The sequence below is a fragment of the Symphodus melops genome (genome assembly GCF_947650265.1).
Source record: "Symphodus melops genome assembly, chromosome: 4".
Lineage (NCBI taxonomy): Eukaryota > Metazoa > Chordata > Actinopteri > Labriformes > Labridae > Symphodus > Symphodus melops.
In genome coordinates, this window is record NC_136694.1 from 29,183,157 (window position 1) to 29,202,459 (window position 19,303).

General features: G+C 50.2%; 1 protein-coding gene across 2 annotated transcripts in view; it reads left to right on the forward strand.

The window, feature by feature from the left end:
- Positions 1-19,303, forward strand: part of flnba (filamin B a) — a 47,541-nt gene that overhangs the window by 5,519 nt on the left and 22,719 nt on the right. For both annotated transcript variants that reach the window (XM_079341604.1, XM_079341605.1), the window contains exons 2-15: positions 12,430-12,539; positions 12,632-12,767; positions 13,452-13,549; positions 14,329-14,476; positions 14,892-15,010; positions 15,106-15,180; positions 15,294-15,456; positions 16,248-16,448; positions 16,532-16,669; positions 16,936-17,062; positions 17,223-17,359; positions 17,439-17,632; positions 17,885-17,998; positions 18,090-18,233. In XM_079341604.1, coding sequence (XP_079197730.1) covers positions 12,430-12,539; positions 12,632-12,767; positions 13,452-13,549; positions 14,329-14,476; positions 14,892-15,010; positions 15,106-15,180; positions 15,294-15,456; positions 16,248-16,448; positions 16,532-16,669; positions 16,936-17,062; positions 17,223-17,359; positions 17,439-17,632; positions 17,885-17,998; positions 18,090-18,233 — 1,904 coding nt within the window. The remainder of the gene's footprint in view (positions 1-12,429; positions 12,540-12,631; positions 12,768-13,451; positions 13,550-14,328; positions 14,477-14,891; positions 15,011-15,105; positions 15,181-15,293; positions 15,457-16,247; positions 16,449-16,531; positions 16,670-16,935; positions 17,063-17,222; positions 17,360-17,438; positions 17,633-17,884; positions 17,999-18,089; positions 18,234-19,303) is intronic.

A 19,303-nucleotide genomic window follows, 5' to 3' on the forward strand; every position in this document is an offset into this window, starting at 1 on the left:
AACCTTTGTAAACACTTCTTTTTGTGAGCTAACTGGCGAGCGTCCTCGTACCGTGGGCGGGACAGGAAGAGCGGTCAGACTCGGCTTATCTTCAGTCTGTTTATTCCAACGTCTTCAAACGGAGCGAGCTGACCTTTATCTGCTGCGGGGGGGCAAACGCTGACCTTCGACAACAACAACACGTGTGAAAGTTTTCCGTGTTTTCCAGCGTGCTCGAGCTGAAGCTCACATGCTCAAACGTCTCCCAGAAGTCATAGCTGGCTCCAGTGTTTGTGTTGGACATGTTCTCACTCACTGACCCACAAACCCCACCGCGCCGCAGCTCGCTCTGCAACCCGCTTTTCCTCCGAGCTCGCACGTCGGAGCTGTTGTCATATTTATGGCTCCGAGGCTGAAATCAAAACAGGAAGTGGTTTTTAGTGTTTTTTTCTTGACTGTCGTCTCAGCCAGAAACAAAATGCCGACTAGATCGTGGTTTCACGATGCTTTTGAAACATGGAGAGAGGTTAGAACGCAGAAAGCTTTCCAGACCCATGCAGAGCTGGCTAAACACTGAAGCTACAGTGGCCACCACATGCAGAGCTGGCTAAACACTGAAGCTACAGTGTCCACCACATGCAGAGCTGGCTAAACACTGAAGCTACAGTGTCCACTACATGCAGAGCTGGCTAAACACTGAAGCTACAGTGTCCACTACATGCAGAGCTGGCTAAACACTGAAGATACAGTGTCTCTACATGCAGAGCTGGCTAAACACTGAAGCTACAGTGTCTCTACATGCAGAGCTGGCTAAACACTGAAGCTACAGTGTCTCTACATGCAGAGCTGGCTAAACACTGAAGCTACAGTGTCTCTACATGCAGAGCTGGCTAAACTCTGAAGCTACAGTGTCCACCACATGCAGAGCTGGCTAAACGCTGAAGCTACAGTGTCCACCACATGCAGAGCTGGCTAAACACTGAAGCTACAGTGTCCACCACATGCAGAGCTGGCTAAACACTGAAGCTACAGTGTCCACCACATGCAGAGCTGGCTAAACACTGAAGCTACAGGGTCTCTACATGCAGAGCTGGCTAAACACTGAGCAGAACATGTTACTCGCATGTTAATTGATGAAGTAACGATCTGTGACACGCTGAAAAAAGAAATGAGGTGACTCTGCCAGAAGCCTCATCCAGGTGTGACTAAACCATAAAGAAAACACACAGAGGTGACACACATACTTTATCCACACACACACACACACACACACACACACACACACACACACACACACACACACACACACACACACACACACACGATCGTAACGTGCACGACTGGACTTTACTTGAAGCTGTTAAAAGTTCAGGAACAGAAATAAAAGCTTGATGAGCTCCTGTCCTCCAACTCAAGGCTGCAGGGACGAGAGACACAACACACAGAGCCTCTGTGTCCCTGCAGAAAAGGAAACATGAGATTAGCTTGGATATAGACTTACACACACACACACACACACACACACACACACACACACACACCTCTCGACTCTGCAGAGAAAGCTTCTTTGTTGGTTTCAGGTCTTAATCTTGCAGCTTTTGTTCCTTCGTTTGGAAACTAAAAGGAGAAAATCTCATTGAAATCCACTTCCAGAAACATTTGAAGGATTTCTTACAGGAAGTCAGATTTTAATTTTTAATTTTATTTTATATTTTGTGATGAACACACAATAAAAAAAGTCTGGATTTTGTCCCAATTCGTTTTTAAACCTGTGCGCAGGTAAACGGTGGAACTTGATTAGCGGATTGTTGCTAACTTAGCTAGCTCCTCCTCGCACGTCGTCATCATATCTGAACTAAATGTAGTCAGTTACACATCGCACGTTGTGTGTTCACTGAGCCTGTTTACATCCTGGGCTGTAGAGCAGGCCGAGCTACAGCGCCCACTACAGGCGGGTGATTGCATTGCACAGCATTTGATTGGCATCGAGGGTTCACACGTTCAAATATTAACAAGGATGATCCTTTTTAACCGTTTAGTCGACTTTGATCTCTGATATAAATGTTTTCTAAAACCTCGTGCTCGACAGGGACCGCCCACTTTTCCTGTGACCCAATGACGTATCTTTAAATCTTGAAACCAAGACGACCAGCTCACTGACTAATGAAACTGTCCGGTCAGTGGGAAACATTGTAACAGCGAGCTCCACCAATCAGAGATGTCGCTGGGACACTCGGTGATCGTGGGTAATGTAGTTCTTTTCCAGACATGTTTCACACGCGGGTAGCTCCGTGGTCAGTCGACCTGTGACGCTTGTGACTTTAAGGCCAATAACTTCCACAACGAGACTTTTGAGTCCTGTCGTCATGGCGACGAATACGCCGGACGTTTGAACAGCTGATGTTTATTTATGGAACAACACGTGGAAAACAAACGCTTCACTTCGTTCCTTTTTTTTTTTTTTTTTACATCCTCCTGCTTTTCTCGCACTCAGGATCGAGTCACTTCCCATTCGCACGACTAAACGCACGACTCGCCCGCATGGCCCACCTTCCCGTCCTCCGTCTACCTGCACACCTTCACGTTGTCATGTCGCTGCAGTCACTGTGTGCTCTCTGCTTCCTGTCTTTGATGTGCAGGCTGTAATCACACACACACACACACACACACACACACACACACACACACACACACACACACACACACACACACACACACACACACACACACACACACACACACACACACACACACACACCTCTGGTGTCTGAGTGAAGTTAAAGCAGACGCTGAGTCACAGACACACTGAGCGTAATGATGATGATCAGGATATTGAAGATGACAGAGAACATGCTAATGTAGTCTTCTCTTTCATCCACACACACACACACGCACACACACACACACCACTCTGGAGTGTGTGTGTGTGGTCACACTGGTGTTAATCATGGTGGTGAACCTCCTGCAGACTGGCTCCACTGAAAACATCTCAAACTTTCATGACTCACTCTTGTTCCTCGTCTGTCTTTTCTTTATTTCACTTCTTTGTTTTACCCAAAACAAAAACGTCTGACTCCCTTTAAATCCTCTTTCCTGAATTATCCTTTGTTCTGTTTCATACTTTTCTTTCATAATTCCCAAAACCCCCGAGAGGAACGCGGGGATTTAGGATCAGCTCGCACATTTACTGACGATTTAAAAGTTTTTGTTCTTCAGAAAGTCGAAGTTTGTTGTTGCACAGAAAGAATTACAGATTCTCTTCAACTCTTTCAAACGTTGCTCGACGTCTGTTGTTGCTTTCTGCAGATTTCCGTGTCCAGAGGTGTGGCATGTCAGCCCCCGAATCCCGATTTATGATTGGCCATTTCTCTAATTAGGGGCGGGGCATAAATCAGCTGTTCTGGCTGTTCCTAACAGGCTAGTCGACGTATTTTAAGTTGTGAATAAATACAAAAAACCTCAAACGTTCTGTCAGTAAATGTATTAATGTAAGTTAAACGGCGTACGAGTGTTTAAAATTGTGCCCCTGCACAAGTCAGGTGGGAGACCCCAGTCCTTTAAAAGTCTGGACACGCCCCTTTTTCCTACCTGGTTGCTTCACAGTAAATGTATTTTATCGACGCTTTTTAGAAATGCAAGCGGAGTCTGATGGAGCGATTTCATTGGCTGATATTGGTCAATAATTTAGATTTCAGTTCCCTTCAACACATGAATGTGTTTGTGTTCAAACTCTGCTCACACGTCTCGACTATGACGCCGAGCAGACGCGTCTCCTCGCCGTGTTGTTTCTGCGCCGTCAGGAAATGAAGTCAACCAAACTTCAGAATAATTTTACGCGTCACTTGAAACGAACTTAAGTTGCCAAAACTTTGTTTGTTTTTTTTTCATTCTTTCCAAAATCTGTCTCCTGCCTCTAGAAGCTTCTTTACGCTCGACTTTAACGCCTCTTTATTTTAAATCAGCCATTTTGATCTTTTGTCGTTTCTCGGACCTCGTCTTTTTTTTTTTTTTTTTAAGTTCTGGTTGTTATCTCCCGTCTCGTGTTCGTCTGCCTCTCCATCCCCACATGGCCCGTCTGGTTCTGATGACATCATAGCCTGGGAACCAGCAGGGTGAGGTCATCGGAGGCCGAGCGCTGCTTTGTGTTTGTCAGTGTGTGTCCTGTTTATGCATGCACACGTAATGCCAGATGTGTGATCTGTGTGTGTGTGTGTGTGTGTGTGTGTGTTAATGACAGGGAAGCACTGCTCTGGTTACTCAGCTCTTTTGTGGTCCACATGTTTCTTTAACTCAAATGTGTTTCTATTGGACGCTTGTTCGAACACGTTGACTCGGATCAGTCGGGTGTCGCTGGTCACAGATCAGGCCAGAGCTGGGTCTGTGGGTCAGATCCTCTCCTTGACCCTCTTTGGGTCCAGAGTCCTGGATCACCTGCACACCTGGATTGACCTTTTAGCGTTTAATTTTCTTCTTTGATTCTTTCTGCACGAGGCTGAAGGACACGAGAGCAGCTTTTTCTTCTTCTTCTTTGATCTTCCTCTCACTCTTCATCTCTGCAGCTGGTTGAATCCAGATTAAAGAGAGAGAGAGAGAGAGAGAGAGTCAGAATGACATACAATCTCTCTCTCTCTCTCTCGTTCGCCCCTCATTAACCAAATCAAAGCCTCCTGCTCGCTCTCTGTAATCGGGCTCTTCTTTTTCGGTGGGCTCTCGCCGCCTCTGCGTGACTCATGTGACTCTTATTAGGCTGCACCGTTATTACAGCCGTGCATCATGCGGTGATGTCATCAGTGGTTGCCACAGTTTGGGAGTGGTGACATGATGCTATGGGGGGAAGAGACTGTGCACTTCTCTGGAACCGGGGGCGGGTCACATGGTCGACCTTTTGGAGAAGATTTGAAGGGATCAGTGAATTTAAAAAGTTGAGGAGACGTAAAGGGGAAGTCCAGCCGAATGATTAGAAACATACTGAGCCCCCCCGCCCCCCCCCGCCCTCATGTAAGAATACTCAGATACTCTGAATCATTCAAAGAGCCTGATGTCAAATATTTCAACATGCACAAAGTCCTGAGAAAAATGATTCATGTGTTGAGATGCAACAAACGTCAGATAAAGACGTCCGACTGCTCGATGAGGTCACACGGCGCTCGCTCCTTCAGAGTTTCACCTGCTGTTTGCGTTTGATTCCACTTTATTCTTTTTTTATTTAAAAACCAGAAAGAATACCAATTTCTAATAATCAATACTTTGAAATCAGGTGTGTCGTGGACCAATAACATTTTATGTTATTTCACTGATCAATGAAATGGAAACGTCGCAAAGCCAAATACAGTGGCGAGGTGTTGAACCCAGGATGTTAGCATGTTAGCATGTTAGCATCTTTCAGGACAGAAGTTTTATTTATGGTCATTGAAAAAAAATAACATTTAGTCTCTGGGGCTTCCATTTGTGTTACCGTGGCAACGAACAGGCCTAAAGTCTAATGATGGGTCATCGTGTGTGTGTGTGTGTGTGTGTGTGTTACTTTCCTCGGTGTGTTGAGTGAAGTTTTCGTCAGTAGCTCAGGGTGTGGTTGTGTGTGTGTGTGTGTGTGTGTGTGTGTGTGTGTTTATGGTTGGGTTTAAATTAAGTGTGTGTTGAGCGATGGTTAAAGGTCATGGGAGGGAGACTTGTGTGTGTTTGTGTCGCTTTTGTTCCGCTGCCACCCTGCAGCGGGTGCTCCGGGGGGAGGCGGGTGATAAATGGTGTGTGTGTGTGTGTGGTGAAATGGGGGGTTTGTGGGTGGGGTTATGATCTCACTATTGAGGAATGTGTGTGTGTGTGTGTGTGTGTGTGTAGCATGGGTCAGGCCCTTTGTACACACACGGTACCTTCACATCCTGTTTACCACTGCAGGTACCTCCTCTCCTCCTTTCCTTCCTTCACTTCACTTTCCCCCGCTCACTTTTACTCTTCCAGCTTTTTTTTTTTAATTTTTTTTTTTAAGGTTAATTAGTTCTGACACGTCTTCCTGTCGTGCTCGCTGCTCGCTGACTTTGCTCGTTTGGCGCTGACCCTCACCAGCGCTGCTGAGAGTTCCAGCTCCCTCGTGAGGACGACATAAATCCTGAGGCCTCTCTCTTCATCTTGAGAGGGAAGAAGTCTGGGTCGCACATGGCCCAGCGGTTCGGTCCGCCCCCCCCCCGGTGTACATCTGTAGCTCAACGACGGCGTCATCGATACGTTATCAGTTCAGAGAAAACTTAACAGGTCGTCGACCTTCCTGTAACCGAGCGCGTCCGCTTCTACTCGACAGAACAGCTGAAGAGAGGCGGGACCTTTTAGGTTCAGAGGATGATGGTCGGATTTGAACCCACGGCTGCTACTTGGGTCTAAAACCTCCGTCGCCTGCAGAGTCCTTGAAGTTTTATCAGGAAGTGAAATGTGTGTTTTTGTTGGAGAGGCAGGAAGTGAACACCAGGGCGTCTCCAGCGTCATGGTGACTTTGGCTTCACCTCTGTCCAGCAGGAGGAGGAGGAGGTCGTGTCGTCCATCTTTCTATATAATTTCTCAAGCTGCAGTTACATCATAACCAGGATCTCTTTCTAAAGGAGTTTTAAGTTCTGAATCTCGGTTCCGTTTAAGAAGCAGATTAGTAACCGATGGCGAGCTGATGGTAAATATTTGTCGGGATCGCGGTCGGCTGACATCAGCGCGACGATCGGCCTCGGGCGTCGAGCGTTCTGTTCTGAGGCGCAGTAAATTACAGGTTAGGAAGCTGAACATGTGTTTGTGAGGTGGTGATGTCGTCATGGTGGAGAGGAGGAACAGCTGTTGTGAAACAGGAGAGAGCGAGCGAGAGAGAGAGAGAGAGAGTGAGTGTTGAGATACCTGGAGACAAGGTGTGACTGGTGCTACATCCAGACAGATCTTTATATCGACCACACAGAGGGAGGCGGGGGGGGGGGGGGGGTCAACGCTCCTGAAGTCCAGCCTTTACAGCTTCCATCCATTATCTTTACTGCTTGTTCCGTTTGGGGGTCACGGGGGGGGGGGGGGGGTGACAGCCAATCACAGAGCAGATATATAGAAACACACACACACTCAGCAGGTAACTTAACCAGCATGTGTTTGGACTGTGGGAGGAAGCCATGCACGGGGGTGAACATGCAGACTCCACACAGAGAGAGGCTCCTGACAGACGGGGATTCAAACCAGCAACCTCCTCGCTTGTCTTTGTCAGTCTTCAAACCATCGAGCACCTCCGTGTTAAAACTCGTTGAGGTCTGTTAGCTGCACGCGGCCTCCGTGGATGATTTTGATCACAGTGTGACGTCACTTCTTGCAGGAAAAAAATAAATATTTCAAACTTATCAAAATATACTCGAAGCTGATCTGATTTTAGATGCATGCTGCGTGTTCGGACACGGACCTTCCTTCAATGACGCTGCCTTGTTCTGGTTCTGTTGCCCGCATGTTCTTCTTCTTCTGTTTGAGTAAACACAGAGCAGGCGAGGCAGGGTGCGTGTTCATACTCTGAATAAAGATGTGATCACGTTAAAGTGATGAGCAGAAACTTAATTTTGATCGGGGAGGGATTTTTTTTTCTTTTTTGTGATCGGGTCCTTGAAGTGGGGAGGGGGGGGGGGTTCTCTGTTTAATTCAAAGTCCCCGGATAAGCCGGCGTCCGATGAACGGGGCCTGCGCCTCTTGGGCTGCTCGCTGGCTGTTGCTCCTGATACCTGTGCTGATTTGTACGTGTGTTGCTATGGAGACGCCTCAACACAAAGAGCAACAAGGGCACTGATGAAGAGGTGGGGGCTGGGAGGGTTTACGTCTGTATTAAGAGAGACAAAGAAGGAGGGAGCGAAAGTGTGTGTGTGTAAAGGTGAGTCAGGTCTGTGCTAAGTGCCTCTCTTATCAGCGCGGCACACCCTGCGTCCGGTGCAGGAAGTTACGTAATGTGCAAACAGCAGAGCTCACTGATCCAAACAGTCAGATGGAAACAGAACCGTGTAAATATAGTCAAAGAAGCGTCTGCACCATCAAAGGATGAAATGTGTTTTTTAACATTTCTGTGTATTTTCAAACAGGAGGTGTCACTCTGAGCTCCAGCATGAAAACCAAAACAAACTGCTGTTAGGCCACGCCCCCTCCATACCGAGGCCCCTCCCCTCGCATTCACACGGAGAAGTTACGCAAAAGTAGCGGATTAACTTTTTATGAGAGAGAGAGACACACACACACACACACACACACACACACACACACACACACACACACACACACACACACACACACACACACACACACACACACACACACACAGAGAGAGACCTGGATTCCACAAATACTCTCATGTTGTTGTTTTGTTCTTCTTCTGTTGTTGTTTTAAATCGTCACATTAAACTTCTCCTAACGCTCGCCCTCCCTCTCTCTCTCTCGCGTCTTTTGTTTCTTTCTTACTCTCGTCTCTTATCTGAACAATAGGCTACCATGGCGATAGCCTCGTTACTCACAAAACTGTGTCGGCAGGGACAGCATCACACACTCTCTCACACACACACACACACACACACACACACACACAGAGTTCTCAGTGTGAAGTTCTGAACAGTTGAGTTCAAGTTCAGAGACGAGAAGTCAAACTAAGGAGCGTCTGAAAGGTGGATTTATAAAGTGAAGCGTTCGGCCCCTTTGAAGGGTCCTTTAAATGATTCTTCAGTTCTGAAGGAAACAAGAAGGCAGCTCATGTTTACGACACAGATTCATGATTATGCTGCATGGGGTGTTCTCCACATGAAGTATCGATCTGGAGGAGCTCAGTTTAGATCTCCTTGGTGACATCTACAGTGAGAAGTTGGTACTGCAGGTGTTTTTGTTTGTTTTCAGTTCGTCTCCTTCTGAACATGTAAACTGGACTCAAAGCTTCGTCTGTGAACGCCTTCAGTACGATCCAAGCGGTCACCTCGAGGGGTTAAAAATGCAGCTCAGGCTGAAGTGTCATAAACTGTAGCCTGCCTCTAGTGGACACTCAGTGAACTGCAAGCGCCTTTAAGTCTCATACAGACACAATGTTAACATGAAACTCTGCGAGTTCACAAACGCTGATTCTGTTATTATTAATGAAACTCCGGTTTGTAGATCTGACCACGTACGACAGACTAACGTAAAGATTAACGAGATCAAACGGGACGTTACTCTGATTTTAAAGGGCAGATTATCAGAGTAACCAACAATTTAAGATACTAACAGATACTTTTCAAAGGTTCAACCTGAATCCTGATTTTGAAAATGAAGTAGACAACCGTGTAGTTTCTCAGAGCTTAGTGGGTGTGGACAGAAGCCGCCTGACTACAGCTGCTTACTGACAGGATGTTTGTGGAGAGGCGTCTGGCGGTGACACACACACACACACACACCCACACACACACACACAAACACAAACACACACACAGGTGTGGCAGATAAGTCTTAGTGGGCAGAAGACAGAAGGACAGAAAAATGGGCGAACAGGAAGAAGGAGAGAAAAGAGAAAAACAGAAATCAGGAGGAGAAGGTTCAGCAAGAGAAACACAAACAAGTTTAGAGTCTGTTCAAAGAGAGAGAGATTAGGAATGTACAAAGCAGGATGTCACAACCTCCTCCCCTGTGTGTGTGTGTGTGTGTGTGTGTGTGTGTGTGTGTGTGGATGAAGCTCCTCAATATCAGTGTTGCGTCACCCGTGGGCGAGGCAACACTGTCTTCCACAGTTCTACCTCAACCTGAGCTGCTGAAACATGTTTAGATCACAGCTGCTGTGTTGACAAAGCGCCAGATTCACATGTTCACACAGATGCAGGGTGTCGTCGTGTCGCTCTCTGCAGCGAGGTGTCGACATGTCGCTCTCTGCAGCGAGGTGTCGTCGTGTCGCTCTCTGCAGCGAGGTGTCGTCGTGTCGCTCTCTGCAGCGAGGTGTCGACATGTCGCTCTCTGCAGCGAGGTGTCGTCGTGTCGCTCTCTGCAGCGAGGTGTCGTCGTGTCGCTCTCTGCAGCGAGGTGTCGCTCTCTGCAGCGAGGTGTCGTCATGTCGCTCTCTGCAGCGAGGTGTCGTCATGTCGCTCTCTGCAGCGAGGTGTCGTCATGCCGCTCTCTGCAGCGAGGTGTCGACATGTCGCTCTCTGCAGCGAGGTGTCGTCATGTCGCTCTCTGCAGCGAGGTGTCGTCATGTCGCTCTCTGCAGCGAGGTGTCGTCATGTCGCTCTCTGCAGCGAGGTGTCGTCATGTCGCTCTCTGCAGCGAGGTGTCGACATGTCGCTCTCTGCAGCGAGGTGTCGACATGTCGCTCTCTGCAGCGAGGTGTCGTCATGCCGCTCTCTGCAGCGAGGTGTCGTCATGTCGCTCTCTGCAGCGAGGTGTCGACGTGTCGCTCTCTGCAGCGAGGTGTCGACATGCCGCTCTCTGCAGCGAGGTGTCGTTGTGTCGCTCTCTGCAGCGAGGTGTCGTCATGTCGCTCTCTGCAGCGAGGTGTCGACATGCCGCTCTCTGCAGCGAGGTGTCGTCATGTCGCTCTCTGCAGAGAGGTGTCGACGTGTCGCTCTCTGCAGCGAGGTGTCGACATGTCGCTCTCTGCAGCGAGGTGTCGACATGTCGCTCTCTGCAGCGAGGTGTCGTCATGCCGCTCTCTGCAGCGAGGTGTCGTCATGTCGCTCTCTGCAGCGAGGTGTCGACGTGTCGCTCTCTGCAGCGAGGTGTCGCTCTCTGCAGCGAGGTGTCGACATGCCGCTCTCTGCAGCGAGGTGTCGACATGTCGCTCTCTGCAGCGAGGTGTCGTCATGCCGCTCTCTGCAGCGAGGTGTCGTCATGCCGCTCTCTGCAGCGAGGTGTCGACATGCCGCTCTCTGCAGCGAGGTGTCGACATGCCGCTCTCTGCAGCGAGGTGTCATGTCGCTCTCTGCAGCGAGGTGTCGACATGTCGCTCTCTGCAGCGAGGTGTCGTCATGTCGCTCTCTGCAGCGAGGTGTCGTCATGTCGCTCTCTGCAGCGAGGTGTCGTCATGTCGCTCTCTGCAGCGAGGTGTCGTCGTGTCGCTCTCTGCAGCGAGGTGTCGTCATGTCGCTCTCTGCAGCGAGGTGTCGTCATGTCGCTCTCTGCAGCGAGGTGTCGTCGTGTCGCTCTCTGCAGCGAGGTGTCGTCATGTCGCTCTCTGCAGCGAGGTGTCGACATGTCGCTCTCTGCAGCGAGGTGTCGACATGTCGCTCTCTGCAGCGAGGTGTCGACGTGTCGCTCTCTGCAGCGAGGTGTCGCTCTCTGCAGCGAGGTGTCGACATGTCGCTCTCTGCAGCGAGGTGTCGACATGCTGCTCTCTGCAGCGAGGTGTCGTCATGTCGCTCTCTGCAGCGAGGTGTCGTCATGTCGCTCTCTGCAGCGAGGTGTCGTCATGTCGCTCTCTGCAGCGAGGTGTCGTCATGTCGCTCTCTGCAGCGAGGTGTCGTCATGTCGCTCTCTGCAGCGAGGTGTCGTCATGTCGCTCTCTGCAGCGAGGTGTCGACGTGTCACTCTCTGCAGCGAGGTGTCGCTCTCTGCAGCGAGGTGTCGTGCCGCTCTCTGCAGCGAGGTGTCGCTCTCTGCAGCGAGGTGTCGTGCCGCTCTCTGCAGCGAGGTGTCGTCATGTCGCTCTCTGCAGCGAGGTGTCGCAGATATAAAACGCCTGTTAAGTCATTGATAACGCTGGTTTTGAGGGGTTTTAATTCCCCTGAAAGTTGATGTGCTAAATCTGACATTTGAAGAGAACACACAAAAAAATCACACCAGGAGAAACCAAACGAGTGCAAACAGATTCTCTAACAAAGAGGAAAAGGAGGGATGATGTTGAGTATTTCCTGATTCAGGCGTAAATATTACCTTCTCTGTTTCCTCAACATATTCTGACCAGCCCTGTGAGATTTGAGGAACATTAATTTAAGAGAACGAATGAACCATTTCTCAGTAATATTTCAGCTTTGTTTACATGAATAAATTCTAATTCTGGTGAAAAAAAAAAAAAAAAAACGGAGACAGGAGGATTAAAAATGTCAGGAATGTTTTGTCTGCTTCACTCTGAGCTCTGTGTGCTGCAGCCAAAGATTAGCTTACTGTGTGTGTGTGTGTACTGGGTCACTGGTGTGAGGTACCAGCTGGTACACTGCTGCTGGGAATTTCTACTCATTAATAACAAGACGTCACTTTTTTTCCTTTTTGCTAAAAGTGAATATTCACAGTCAGCTGTGAACACATTCTTCTCATCCTGGAGGAAGATCTGCTGTTTCACGGGTCAGGCTCATCTGTGGGAGATGAATTAGATTTAAAGGTCACTGATTCCCTTTGGTTGCCTGGACTTCTTCTGGTTGTTTAATTTGTTCTTTTGTTTTGAATCGTGTCGAGATGGTCGTTCTGTCCAGCGTGTTCTCCTGCACGTGAATCTGACCCCTCGTCTCTTTTTTCTCCCCTCAGACTCTAAAGCCATCGTTGATGGGAACCTGAAGCTGATCCTGGGTCTGATCTGGACTCTGATTCTGCACTACTCCATCTCCATGCCGATGTGGGAGGGCGAGGAAGAAGACGTAATGACGAAACGTCTTTTAAACTTAAAGCACATCTAACTACCAGTCTGCATTAAGCAAGCTGATTAAATACTTCAATGTTTCCCTGTCAGACGGAGTCAAAGACCCCTAAACAGCGTCTGCTGGGATGGATTCAAAACAAAGTCCCAGATCTGCCGATCAAAAACTTCAGTCAGGACTGGGGCAACGGCAAGGCACTGGGAGCACTGGTGGACAGCTGTGCACCAGGTACGAGCTGAGTGTGTTTCATAGTTTTCATTTTTATGTCTTATGTTGTTGTTGTTTTGATGTTTTTGGCTTTCAAACGTGCAGAAATCTCCTGGAAAAACTCCAGATCTTTCCAGGAGGACTTTCTCCCGCTCGACCCTTTTTGTGTTTTATATCGAGCTCAAAATAATCGGAAGAATTCCCCTCGAGCTCGAGGGAGAGTGTGGAGACGGGGAAAGTCTCCGGAGCTCCGGTCCTCCTGAAGTCGAACCTCGGCGAGTCTTTGCTACTAGATCAGGAACTTTACTTAGTGACAAAGGAACACGGGGGCTCAGCTGAGTTCCTGTAGGAACATTTAAAGGAGTAAAGTTCACTTCCTGTTCCTGGAAGTTCCCCGTTTGGTTCAAACGCACACAAAAAAAAACGTAACAAGAAAAAAGATTTTTCTCTCTCTGATGGTCGGGGAACTAAGAACAAACAAAAGTTGCTTCGTGTGTTTTGAATCCAAACCTGCCATCCTGTTGTTGTTTTTATTTCTGACCTTGTTGTTGTTGTTTCTGACCTTGTTGTTGTTTCTGACCTTGTTGTTGTTTTTATTTCTGACGTTGTTGTTGTTGTTGTTTTTGACCTTGTTGTTGTTGTTGTTGTTTCTGACCGTGTTGTTGTTGTTTCTGACCTTGTTGTTGTTGTTGTTGTTGTTTGCAGGTTTGTGTCCAGACTGGGAGACCTGGGATCCAGTGAAACCAGTAGAAAACGCCACTGAAGCCATGCAGCTGGCCGACAGCTGGCTGGGCATCCCGCAGGTTAGAACCCACACTGCTCTCTGTGACCCCACCCCCGCCCCCGCCTCGCGCCCCCCCCCCCGCCTCGCCACCCCCCCGCCTCGCCGCCAGGAGAATCCCCTGAAACATCATAACGTGAAGACGCTTTGCTGATAAAGCTCCTTTTTTATTTCGAGCATTCTGCAGATTTTAGCAGCTTCTTGTTGCTCGAGTGCGTTACGCCCCGTCAGGCTCACAAACTTCACCGCCACACGACCTTCCACGCTCGTGACAAACTCTTTTGTTTTCTGGAAGAGGGAATTCTTGAGTTTGGAAAATGTCGACTGGCGAGGGGGGGGGGGGGCCGTAACTGAAACCCGTGTGACGGAGAGTTCAGCCATCATCTTCCTCCACGTCATGTCTCTGTTGTCTGATTATCATGTGACCTGTATTTAAAGTGCTAACCCTCTGAACTGTGTGTGTGTGTGTGTGTGTGTGTGTGTGTGTGTGTGTGTGTGTGTGTGTGTGTGTGTGTGTGTGTGTGTGTGTGTGTGTGTGTGTGTGTGTGTGTGTGTGTGTGTGTGTGTGTGTGTGTGTGTGTGTGTGTGTGTGTGTGTGTGTGTGTGTGTGTGTGTGTGTGTGTGTGTGTGTGTGTGTGTGTGTGTGTGTGTGTGTGTGTGTGTGTGTGTGTGTGTGTGTGTGTGTGTGTGTGTGTGTGTGTGTGTGTGTGTGTGTGTGTGTGTGTGTGTGTGTGTGTGTGTGTGTGTGTGTGTGTGTGTGTGTGTGTGTGTGTGTGTGTGTGTGTGTGTGTGTGCGCGCAGGTGATCACTCCAGAGGAGATCATTAATCCCAGCGTGGATGAGCAGTCAGTCATGACTTACCTGTCTCAGTTCCCCAAAGCCAAACTGAAGGCCGGAGCTCCACTCAAACCCAAACTGAACCCCAAGAAGGCCCGCGCGTACGGACCAGGTACACACACACACACACACACACGCACACACACACACGCACACACAGGCAGTTATATTTAGTAACACTGACAGGTCTGATGGTGAAAGGGTTAAAAGCCGTTCCTGCCAGTGTGTTCAGTGTAATGGGAACACTGGAAACGTTGGTGTGTCTGACAATGAGAGGAAGTGAGCAGCTGTTAGTGTGAACAAAGGACAAGGTTAACACACACACACACACACACACACACACACACACACACAGAGGTTTGGATGGTGGACAAATATCCTCTGACTTTTACTGAAGGAGGAAGGAAATACCTGGAAGTGACTACAGAGGATGCAGGACACACACACACACACACACACACACACACACACACACACACACACACACACTGTGGATGTAAACCGTGTTCGATGCTTTTCCTCCGCAGGTATCGAACCGACGGGGAACCGAGTGCTGCGTCCCGCCGTCTTCACCGTGGACACGTTCAGCGCGGGTCAGGGTCAGGTCACCGTCTACCTGGATCATCCGGACGGCACCAGAGAGGAGGTGTGAACCCCGTCTGTCCTCGTCCAATCACTGACGTCCAACCGGGACTTCAGACTCTTGGAGTTCAACCGTTTTCTGTTTTTTTTTTTTTTTAGCTGAAGGCCGAGCCGAACGAGGGCAAGAAGACGTTCAGCGTCACCTACGTTCCCCAAGTGATGGGACCACACAAGGTTTTTATTTTAACTGTTTTTAGGAATTTTTTTTATTTTTTAAATTAGTGACAGAAATAAATGTGTTTGTCGACGGCTCAGTCTGGATTGTTGTTGTCGTCTTTGTTGCCTAGGTGACGGTGTTGTTCGCAGGCCAGCAGATTCCCAAAAGTCCGTTCGAGGTGAACGTGGACAAAGCGCTCGGCGACGCCTCTAAAGTGACCGCCAAAGGCCCGGGAATCGAACCCGTGGGGAACGTCGCCAACAAGCCCGCGTACTTTGATATCTACACCGCAGGTCAGAGAAACACGTAAACTTCTACGCACCAGTCCGAAAGTCCCGCCCCCCCCCCCGACGTTCATCCTCAGACAGTAAAGGGTTAAATATGTCTGCACGCTCCGATTCGACCTCACGCTGCCTCTTCTTCTTCATGTGTTCAATCTGTCCGTCTGTAAAAGGACGAGGCCTGAGGCGGCGATCTGATTTCACAAGCACGCACTTTAAATCATCCGCAGCAGACGTGACACACCCTGTGTGTGTGTGTGTGTGTGTGTGTGTGTGTGTGTGTGTGTGTGTGTGTGTGTGTGTGTAACGAAGGTATTCTGACATGAATCAGCTCGTCTGTTCCTCTTCACTCCTCCATGAAGGCTTCTTCAGCAGGGGGAGGAGCTTCCTGTTGAACGTCGTCTTCTTTTTGTCCTTATTTGACGTGTGTGTGTGTGTGTGTGTGTGTGTGGCCGTGTGTGTGTGTGTGTGGCCGTGTGTGTGTGTGTGTGGCCGTGTGTGTGTGTGTGGCCGTGTGTGTGGCCGTGTGTGTGTGTGTGTGGCCTGAGTCACATTTAACGCAGCAGTGTCGCTGAGGTCATCAGGCTGTTGCCATGGAGACGGGGCGGAGGTGGTCTAAGTCAGCTGAACGATTTAAAAAATGAACTCGCGACCTCCCCGTCACCTCGAGCCGTCATGCTAAGCTAATAAATCCAGGACTAATCTGCTGACTCATCAGACACGAAACGCTCGACACTGATTGGTCGGATGTTTCCGTGAGGCGTGAGTTTGTGTTTTCAGAGATGGCGTTTGAATCTCTGCAGGAGCGGGCACAGGAGACGTGACGGCGATGATCCGAGACCCCGCGGGCCAACAGAACAGCGTGGAGGTGATGATGGAGGATAAGGGCGACGGCGTGTATCGCTGCACCTACAAACCCACGCAGGCCGGGCCGCACGCGGTGACCGTCACCTTCGGAGGCGTCGGGATCCCCAAGAGCCCGTTCAGCGTGGACGTGGGCCCCGGTGAGTCCCCCGCAGCTTCAGTGAGGGGTGGACCAGGACGGGACGTGAACTCACGCTAAACCTCTCCATGTGTTTGTTTTCAGCGTGCGTGCCGGGCGCGTGCCGGGCGACGGGGCGAGGACTCCAGCCGGCCGGACTCAGGGTCAAACAGGTCGGAGACTTCAAGGTGCACACCAAGAACGCCGGCAGCGGAGACCTGAAGGTTCTGGTCAAAGGACCCAGTGAGTACCAACTTCTCCCGCAAGCTCGCTCTGCAAAGAACACGTTCACAACGCTAGTGTGTGTGTGTGTGTGTGTGTGTGTGTGTGTGTGTGTGTGTGTGTGTGTGTGTGTGTGTGTGTGTGTGTGTGTGTGTGTGTGTGTGTGTGTGTGTGTGTGTGTGTGTGTGTGTGTGTGTGTGTGTGTGTGTGTGTGTGTGTGTGTGTGTGTGTGTGTGTGTGTGTGTGTGTGTGTGTGTGTGTGTGTGTGTGTGTGTGTGCGCGCGCAGAGGGGATCGAGGAGCCGGTGAAACAGATCTCCAGTCAGGACGGCGTGTTCTCCTACGAGTATCATCCCAACAGTCCGGGCAAATACACCGTGACCATCACCTGGGGGGGTCAGCACATCCCTAAGAGGTGTGTGTGTGAACCTGAGTGAGGACTGTGATCCAGAACAGACCTCCTCTCGGGTCCAAGCGGGTCGGAGAGTTCTTTTATTTCATCCAGCGCTAACTGTTAGCTCACCTGGCTAATGAACCCCCCCCCCCCCCCCCCCTCTCTCTCTCCTGTATTTCAGTCCCTTTGAGGTGACGGTGGGTCGGGAGGCGGGGCCTCAGCAGATCAGGGCCTGGGGTCCAGGTCTGGAGGGAGGCATCGTGGGTAAACCTGCAGCCTTTGTTGTGGAGTCCACGGGCACGGACGTCGGCGTGCTGGGTGAGCGTTCGTCTTCCGTCCCCAGCAGGTCGTCTCAGACGCCACGTGACGGTCTAACCACGAGCTGCTGCCTCTGCAGGTTTCGCCATCGAGGGGCCGTCTCAGGCCAAGATCGAGTGCGAGGACCAGAACGACGGCTCCTGCGACGTGCGTTACTGGCCGACGGAGGCGGGAGAGTACGCCATCCATGTGACCTGTGACGAGGAGGACATCGAGCACAGCCCCTTCATGGCGTACGTCGTCCCCGACAACAACGCCAGCGACTCAGACAAGGTCAGTGAACGCGCCCCGTTCAAACACGGCGAGGCGAGGTCGGGACGCTGACCCGGTGACCCGTGGCGGGACAACAAATCCTCGAAGGCAACAAAGTCTGACGCCATCGTGACAGCTCGCTAGCTAAAAAACATGACGGGCGTAATGAACGATAGCATGGCGATCATCCGCCGCTCGCCACTTCTGAATTCTGGCGGGAAAAAGTTTCACGACTTTAAACGCGAGCTGGTTTTTTTTTTTTGTGACTCGCAGGTGAAAGCTTACGGTCCGGGTCTCGAGAAAACCGGCTGCTTGGTCAACCAGCTCGCCGAGTTCACCGTCAACGCAAAGGATGCTGGGAAGGGACCTCTGAAGATCTCAGCTCAGGTGAGAAACCGTCTCTCGCTCGGTGAGTACAGACGTTTTTTTTTTTTTTTTCCATGTTTGGAAGTTTTGAGCCGTTCCGTGTCTCCGTCAGGACGGCGAGGGTCTCCCCGTGGAGGTGAAGGTGCGGAGCAAAGGCGACGGGCTGTACTCGTGCTCCTACACGCCGGCGTCCTCTCTCAAACACACCGTGTCCGTCGCCTGGGGAGGAGTCAGCGTCCTGAACAGCCCCTTCAGGGTAAGCAGCCAATCACAGCGCCCCGTCACGACAAGAAGCGGCATCCAGCTCAAATCCAAGGACGCGTTTGAGAGCGTTAAGATCGTCCAATCGGAAACGGTAGTTGAGGCAGAAAGCGTCGGGGTCGTCCAATCAGAGCAGAGGGTTGTGGAGAAGCAAAGTAAGAAGCCTCTGATTATCATCATGACGTACACCGAGGAGAGGTTCTAGGCGCAGCTCGGAGCGAGCGCTTCGAAAACGCCACGCCGTGTGTGTGTAACCGCCATCACTCTGTAACCGCCATCACTCTGTAACCACTGTGTGTGTGTCTCTCTCTCTCTCTCTCTCTCTCTGTCTCTGTCTCTGTCTCTCTCTCTGTCTCTCTCTCTCTCTCTCTGTCTCTGTCTCTCTCTCTGTCTCTCTCTCTCTCTCTCTCTCTCTGTCTCTCTCTGTCTCTGTCTCTCTCTGTCTCTGTCTCTCTCTCTGTCTCTCTCTCTCTCTCTCTCTCTGTCTCTCTCTCTCTCTCTCTGTCTCTGTCTCTCTCTCTCTCTCTCTCTCTCTCTCTCTGTCTCTCTCTCTCTCTCTCTCTCTCTGTCTCTGTCTCTCTCTCTCTCTCTCTCTCTCTGTCTCTGTCTCTCTCTCTGTCTCTCACTCTCTCTCTCTGTCTCTCTCTCTCTGTCTCTCTCTCTCTGTCTCTCACTCTCTGTCTCTCTCTCTGTCTCTCTCTCTCTGTCTCTCTCTCTGTCTCTCTCTGTCTCTCTCTCTCTGTCTCTCTCTCTCTGTCTCTCTCTCTCTGTCTCTCTCTCACTCACTCACTCACTCACTCACTCACTCACTCACTCACTCATCTGAACCTCTCTCATCCAAACACTCAAACGCACTTATCCAGTAACAACCGACCGTGTGTGAGAATCACCGTCCCAACCGTAAAGGTCGAGGGTTCAATTCCCAGCTCCTGCAGCGACACGTCCGCTGGGTCTTTGGCCGAGATGTTTAACCCTTTTACCCTTTTATTTTGGGTAACTTGCACAAACGTTACACATGGCCGCCCTTCTGCACCTCAGTAAGGTGGAGAAGCATGTGATCCTCTC